The sequence below is a fragment of the Corvus moneduloides genome, chromosome 16, assembly GCF_009650955.1.
Source record: "Corvus moneduloides isolate bCorMon1 chromosome 16, bCorMon1.pri, whole genome shotgun sequence".
Classification (NCBI taxonomy): Eukaryota; Metazoa; Chordata; class Aves; order Passeriformes; family Corvidae; genus Corvus; species Corvus moneduloides.
This window is the reverse complement of record NC_045491.1, coordinates 11,420,566-11,428,550: the sequence shown is the minus strand read 5'-3', so window position 1 is coordinate 11,428,550 and position 7,985 is coordinate 11,420,566. Positions and strand designations below refer to the sequence as shown.

General features: G+C 45.0%; 1 protein-coding gene across 1 annotated transcript; it reads right to left on the bottom strand.

Moving 5' to 3' along the window:
• Positions 1-4,396: 4,396 nt before the first annotated feature.
• Positions 4,397-7,905, bottom strand: SOCS1 (suppressor of cytokine signaling 1). Its single transcript, XM_032126376.1, has 2 exons — positions 7,750-7,905; positions 4,397-5,840 (listed from the first exon to the last, which is right to left on the bottom strand). Exon 2 carries the CDS (start codon positions 5,763-5,765, stop codon positions 5,142-5,144), a length of 624 nt encoding a protein of 207 aa, XP_031982267.1. The 5' UTR covers positions 5,766-5,840; positions 7,750-7,905; the 3' UTR covers positions 4,397-5,141.
• Between the last annotated feature and the right edge of the window lie 80 nt (positions 7,906-7,985).

Genomic DNA, 7,985 nt, shown 5'->3' with positions numbered 1-7,985 from the left:
GGATATACCAGTTCCATCTTCAGATCTCTCTGGACTGTCTGAACACTGATGGTACACAGGCAAGTCAAGAAATAACCAAATAAGACTATTACACTGAGTGTTACAAAATCAGTAAGCCTCAGTCGAGTCTCTGTTGTAACGTTTTGGGGACAATATTTTATGTTCGTTTCTGTTTTCAGTGCTCAGTTTGGGAACCAGAAGTTGTTCAAATCCCAGAGAGGATACCTAAAATCTCAGCCTGAAAGTTCAATCTGACTCAAATTCCAGTAATAATTAGTTTCTGCTGTAGGGAAGTTGATTTGGGGAAAGTTTGGTTTGGGTGAAAATGGAACACGGTTACCAGTTTCAGTTTGCGGGGCACAGGGTTGATTTGCACATGCTCTGCAGAGCTGCAAGGAATGGGGGTAGGAAATTGCCCAGAACCTTGTGTAGACACAGCATCAAAACAGAGCACCGTCAGCCTTCGAGTTTGTTGGGGCTTTATCAAGTAAGAGGTCTTTGTGATGCAATTATAGCTCTTGCATTTAATTTTAAAAAGATAATTACTGTTATTTAATAAAACTGTCTGTAGAAAAGTCAATCTTTCCCCTGGATTCAGTGGAGCTAAAATTTTTACTACAGATGTTTGGATGTTCTGATATGCAATCTAATATGGTCAAAATTTCATTTTTTTCCACAATAAGTGTAAATGTGACCAGAACAGATTTACTGAGAGAAATAATGGGTCTGCGGTATCCTCTGTATCTCTTTAAGAGTGATGACTGGATTTACCATTCTTCTATGTGACTGGGAGCTACAAAGAATAACTGAAATTAAGAGTAACTGAGACTAAAATGACAACAGAAAGGTGATCCTACTTTGCGTTGCTAATATTGTGAAGAAGAACAGAATGAAAGAAACTGGGCAAATGGGGATTGTGGCACAGTTATTTGCTTTATTCTGTTTGCCTTGTATTCTATCTTCACAGTGTATCTGCTCCTCTCATAGCTGAAGACTATAGAGTAATTGTTGTGCTATGCACAATCATCTATGATTCTTGTCTTCAATAGCTACATCCAAAGCATGTCACTGAGCTGCAGACAGAGGGGAAATACTTCTGGTATGTGGCTAACTCAGCCATCTGTCAGTCAGTTTATATTCTCACTCTTTGGCCTTTCCTGCTTTGCCCTACTTGAGCAGTGGTTTGTGTGGGAGAAGTTGGGCTTCTCTTTATGCTTCCTGCTGGTCCGTGTTTCTGTTATTCCATGGTGACACAAGGAGCAAATTGGACTAGGGTGTTGCAAATTTTGCTGCTGTACTGGGAAACAGCTGTGGAGGAAAACTACAGATCCAGTGACAGGATCTGAGTTATGCAGAAGTATGACAACAGACAAGTCAGAGGCGATGACATGGGCAGTTGTTAGCTTACACTTTGCACCGAAAGCCATGTAGAGTCCAAATTAAATCCCTGTTACTCTGCCTTTGTCTCAAGTCAGTGGAATCAATGAATACATGCATTGCTCACACAGCTATTGGCACTGTGAATGGAGAGGGCAGGAGAGTCAGGGCCTGAATGCCAGCCCAGCACAAGAGAAAGAGCTGACCCTGGATCTGAGGAAAAGGTTCAGGAGATGGATGTGCTGTTCAGCAGAGGATTCAGTATGAGCTGGGTGAAGAGTATTGATGGCTAGATACGGGCAGCATATTGCCCTAGGGGACACTTTTTTTCTTGTCTGTTGAAAATAGCATCAGTGCTGACTGCAGCTGAAGCCTCACTTCTTGTAAATGACTTCAATCATAACAGAATTAGTGTGACCACAGCCTCAGAGCGGGACGGCCCTGCTTCGCGTTCAACAAGCTCCTCCTCCTGAGCATTCAGTAGCTCTCCACAGCTTAAATAAGCAGCTTTCTGAACATCTACAGGTCTATTAATTGGCTCTGCTCGTTAGCAAGTGCTTTACAGCTGCTGCATTGTATGTAATTTAACCTACTCTGACAGTAAAGGTGTTTCAGTCTGAAAGGCGAGGAGGCCTCAAGCCCTTCGGCCTGTGGAGTCCCAGGAGCAGGGTTGGGTCCAGCAGGGCCCTGCTCAGAGCCCACCCTGCTGCTCTGGGGGACACAGGGTCCTGTGGATGATACAGCCATGCTGCAAATGGTATTATTTTAAAGCTGTCCCGTCCCCACTGTAAATATTGCAGCCTTTTCAAAAATGGGGCTTTGCTGTGCTCCTCAGTATGGCTCAAATTCTCCCATAGTCCTTTAACAGATTGGCTGTTTACTTCACTTTTCGGCCGCAGTCAAAAGGTCAGAGGAAAGAGCTGGGCGAGAGGGGAAGGGACTGGAATCACCACTCTTCATGTACTGTTTAGCAGGAGGGATTAAAATCTCTTGTGTGTTTCTATTGCTTTAGGGGCAGAGTACTGCGAATTCCCTATTTGACCTTGCTGGTGCTTTAATAAAGCTGAGGATGAGAGATTTGACAGCTGAAATTACTACAAAAATCTTCAGGAGATTCCTGCTGTGCTCTTCAGATGTGACACCACCCTTAAATCAGTGTACACAGGTGAACTGACATTTTAGAGAGCCCTTCATTTGCTCTTACAGAGGGAAATTCAGAGTGACATTGTGAACACACATACTGTGGTTAGGATTTCCTTGTTGCTTTGGAGCAACCTACATATACCTACTAGAAGGAGGATCTGCCTGGCCACTGTATTGTATGCTGGGGAGAGAGAGAAAGAAAAGGAAAGGAAGGGGAAGAAAAATAAGGCAGGTAAAGATAATGTAATTTAAAAATACAAGTCAGCTTTGTCTCCTCTTTACTTAAGAGACATTTTATAGAATTCTGACCTTCTTGTCCTTATTAATAGTTTTGGTTATATTTTTTTCTGAGCTATTCCGTATTTGCATTTCATATTAAAGACAAAATGAAGATACTTAGGCATCTCATGTGGGAGGATATGGCTTATTTCTGCTAAACTTATTCTAAAGCAATAGAAGAGAGAGAGAAAGGAAATAGGTTTGTTTCTGCCAGGAAGAAAATGAAATGGGCTCAACCCTTACGTTTTTCATTCCAGGCCTCTCAGTGGAAGCCCCTTCCTGTATATCTAGATCTAGTTTTGCTTGGTTTTACCAGAGGTAGCAGAGAACCTCCTAAATTATTACATTGTGCTTGTTCTACCACTAATGCTGTCATGTGGACATTCTTCTGTGTAGCAGGGCAAGAGCCATTAATTTGGGGCCTGAAGGGTTAAAAGATATTAGTGGGGAGCTGGAAAAAAAAGAATATGGGAAAGGGATAAAAATCTCTGCTGACAGCAAACCAGTTTGGCAGCCTTCACCCTACAAAGACTTTTTTTTCCAATTTAAGAGTGCTATTCACATTCAGGCAGCAGCTTTGCTCCTGTCTTCTATCTGCTGCATAGAACAGCATTCACTACTTCCCAAATTTATATCCTTGCAGCTTCTGTGGGAAAATGCATCATTTGGCAACTAATTCCAGCTTTAGAATTAAGCAGAAATGCTGTCTGCTGTTTTAGGACTGATCCAAAGAGCATTTTTAGGGAAACAACACACCAGAAACTCACATGATACTGCCTGTGTGTTCTTTTTCCCTTTTTTCACAATGTCCAGTCCACTGAGTGATCCTTAGTCATGTCTGAGGAGGAAACCTACTTATTCCAAAGAAACATCAATGAAGTAAGAGCTGATTTGGTAAATATTAAACAAATGATTCGGTAAGGATCACTACAGAACATACACTCAGTGTTGCCTCAAAGTAGTGGCTTAATCTTTAAAAGGAATGTGAATTACAGCAGGGGGAGAGACCTTTTATCTCCCAGACTCTGAAGATTACTTCATTTACTGCTTGCAGTTCCTGTAAGCACTGTAGATCTGAGCTGATAGAGTACATTTCTGTGAAAGACTCTGTGCCTTCTTTGAAGGGATTTGGTTCAGCTGGTTTTCTAAGTCAGCTTTTCATGGATTTCAGGAAATGCTCGAGGGAGGGGAGAATCACTTTCTCATAATGCAGGTGACATTTTGCCAAATCAGGCATCTCAAGTCATTCACAGTTGCAGTTCTGGAGGCACTGTTTCTGCATTTCATGAGCAGATGGAAACAGAACAGTCTAATGTCGTTTAGCTTTCTCTGAATGCAGTTTAGCCACTAGAAATTACAGCTGCAAATGTAGAGGCTTATGCTCTCTGGATCCTGTCATGGAGCTAAGTCATAGACTCTTTTAACATGTCAAATTGTGCTCTGTAGATCAGGAGGAATTTAAGATGAGAAACATCTTTTTAGGTCTAAGGATGTCTACACCTTTGTCCTTTTGTGTATGCCAATTTTCAAAGAGAACTAAGCTATCCTTTCCCCAATGCACCACAATGATACAGTGTTCACAGACTTTTAAAGTGTGTGAAGAGCATTTCTGGATAGTTTTATTTTTCCCCACCGAGGTTCATAGGGTTTGGTTATGTCAGACAGCAACCTTTTCTAGCTTAGGGCTTTGTACCTTTCAACAGAAGTAAGTCAAACCATAGTTGGTGCAGTTTGCTCAGCCAAAGGTTTGATTTACTCTATCAAAAACTATGCATCACTGCAGTCTCAATACATTGTCCCTGCTCTCATGGATTTAGGAGAGAGATGGATTCCTGGGCAGATTCACCCTGAGTATATTTTCTACTGCTTGTACCTTTCTGTTGTAGGCTTTTGCAGGCAGGAATCCCCTGCCTGCTGGACTAGCACTAAGACGAATTTGATAGGGCAAAGAAGCAGGACCACGTGGAGACCTGTCTGCAATTACACACTCAGTTACACAATTTGACTGTCAGCAGGATAGGTGCCAGAGCCTTTAAACTAAAACCAGAGATGCTGTTTTTTTTAAAAACTGTGACAATAAAGTTTATTATGTTAATATCATTAAAAATATTATAAAATAATAAAATATTCTGCTTGGCAGAAAAATTATGCCAGGGTTTTAAAACCCCAGGTTTGTGCAAACAGTTTTTGTAAACATAAGAAGTCAAGTGTTCAGGTTCCATCACAAAATACAGTAAATTGCTACAAAAATAAGTTTGCTCACTGTCAAACATATTTAAAAACCCAGGAAGCTGGATTTCGTTACACATCTCTAATGGTTCCCTATACAGTTAATGCTGCACTTATATCTGAAATGGGAAGGATTTCAGATAGTCTTTTAAAACAGGATTGAGTGGAATCTGATTTAAGTTCTCTCTTCCAAAAGTCTTCACGATGCTTTTCCGGCAGAGCTCCTGCAGCGGCTGCACCCGGACTTTGCGCAGGGGGGTAACCAGTACCTTCCTCGGGGAGCTTACGTAATGTTCCAGCAGCTTAAAAAGACAGTCAAAAGTCTCTTTGCTGCCATCCAGGCTGAAACGCCCAGTCTGAAAGTTAATCCGGATACTGGTGGGCCCAGTTGCAGTCTTAACACTGATAGCAAAGAAGCAATTCTTTTGTGTGCTGTCTCTGATGAGGAAGGTACCCTCGGGCTCAGACTTCAGCTTCTCGTGGGCAGCACTGACAGTCAGAGGCCCCCAGTAGAAGCCACAGGCATCCAACAGGCTGCTGGCTCGAGTGATGCTACTGAAATCCGCTTGGGAGCGAAAGGTTCGGAAGTGTGTGTTGCCCTGTGCCTGCACAGTGCCGGGCCGGCCGGGGCCCTGGAAGCCTCGTGCCTGTGAGTGATCTCGTGCAGGAGGGTCAAGAAGCCGTCTTGGGTCTGCTCCAAGTGCATTATCTGCTGACACCTTGCTGTGCGCTACCATCCTACAGCCGAGAGCAGCGGATGCGGTCTTCCATAGCGTCAGCAGCTACGGCAGGGCGGCCTTCCAGCAGCTATTCTGAAATGCCAAGGAGAGACATCATGTGAGACAAATCCCCAGGAACAAACGGCTGCAATCGCTGAATGACCAACTCTTCCATTGATACACCTCCCACCCATTATAAAATAATAAAATATTCATTTTCCAATTTACACCAGGTAAACAACTGCTCGCTTTCTGACAAGATTAGCAGTCTATCAACTATGGCAAAGTCCAAAGCTCCAAAAATATTTAGCAGGGATCGTTAACGGCTACAGAAGATAATACAGTTTCCCTTCTGTGAGCCACCTTCAGGGCCAAGCAACTCAAACGACTGCTTTATGAGTTCTCATGTACACTGTCTCCCATTCTCAAGTTTTTACAGAAGAAATCAACAAGGTTTTACAACTGAATTATCAATTTTTCTTTCCCCAACTATGATGTCAGAACTCAGCAGACAATGTTGTTATTTGTTGCATTGTGTTAAAAAAAGAAAGTGGGTGAAGGCTGTGTTTCCAGATAATTGGGGAAGAGAGTGAGGTGAGGTGCCGTTGTACGACTGAAGTGTAACTTGTAGAGGCAGCCTGTAACACGGTCAATTTACACAGTAATCCCAAAACTTCTTTCCTCTCTCCTGTTAACCTGAGGCTCAGCCATAAAAGGCAATTTCCATTCCCCCAAGTTTCCCTCGGGACAGCAATGCTACAACCTACTAGCTTACACAAATCAACCTCTGTGAACCCTTAAAGCATTACTCCGCAGTCTCTCTCTCTCTCTCTTTTTTGTATTACATGCACTTTAAGTGGTCCAATCTAAATTGCTTCCTATTGATATATCTTTCAGCATGAGGGACTAAATTCATCCCTCGTGTTACTTCAAAGGAATTAGCAGTGCTGCACCAGGAATGAGTTTGGCCTGAAATGTCTGCCTCTGACAGTGTGGTTCAATACATCTCCGCTGGCTGCCTTGACCTTACTGGCAAGCATAGATTTTAGGATTTATCCCTATAGTCAGATATAGATCTGCAGCAGCAGCTTGTTGAGAAACCTTGAAGGATTCTCAGAAATGAATCCCTCAGCCGTCTCACAGTTCAGGGTAACATGCTAATGAGGATTTCAAAGAAAGCATGCCGCCGGATTCCTGTCTGTGCTAATTTAACAATTTGATGTTTGGTTTCATTTAGGTCTTATTACCTCCTCAAGCAGCTACGAGGGTTATAAAATCCTTAAGCTGGCAAGAAACAGGCTGAAAGTAGCATTGGGCTTGCTTTGCGCAGCAGAAGGAAACTGATGCCAGTTTTTCCAATTACTGGGCCAGGATTATCACCCAGTATTTAAAGTTAAAAATTCAGTTTCAGGACACCCTGGGGAGAAATAAGCACTAAGCCCGAGATCTAAAAATCAAAGGGCTCTCTAGCAGAAGCCGTAGGGAGCCAAGCGAGAGCTTGCAGTGCCTTTCCAAAGGGCACAGAACAAACAGGGGACATGCAAGTCTTCGGAGCCCGAAAACCAGCGCAGGAATCTGGGGCAAGGGTGCCAGACTGAGGCGGAGCGAAGCCTTCGGCGGGGTCCGGGGCCCGGCCCGGTTCGACCCGGCTGGTCCCGGCGGCGGCGGGGCCGTGCGGGCACTGCGGGCCCGGGGCTGCCCCGGCTCCCACCGCCGGCGTGGGGCCCTGCAAGCCCCGCTGCGTGTTCGGTTTAGTGCTTATCCCACTGTTTTACACCAGGCACGACAGGTCTGTCTGAGCACGGACACTGAGCCAAAAAGGAGGGGGAAAAAAATATTTTAAAAAAAAAGAATTTAAAGGGCAAAGACCCCCGAAGCCACCACGCTCTTGCACATCTGTCAGGGCTCCTCCTAAATCTGATCTCATCGGACTGCGGCGCCCGAGCCTTTCGGTGCACGTCGCGGTTCGCGAGGACCCCCCGGGAAAGAGACCCTCCCTTACCTCGGGGCGCCGCGAGTGGGGGCCGTCCCCGGAGGGCAGCACACGCTGCCAGTCCCAATCCTGCTGCTAGTCCTGGTCCTGGCCCCGGCGGCCGGCCGAGCATCCTCCGGCGGGGGCCCTGCCTGGCGCCGCGGCGAGCCGGGGCTGCCGCGAGGCGGGCGGGGGAGCGGGCGAGCGGCACTTCCAGCGCTCTGGGGCTGCGCATCGTCCCGGCTTGTATTTAAGGCGGCGGAGCT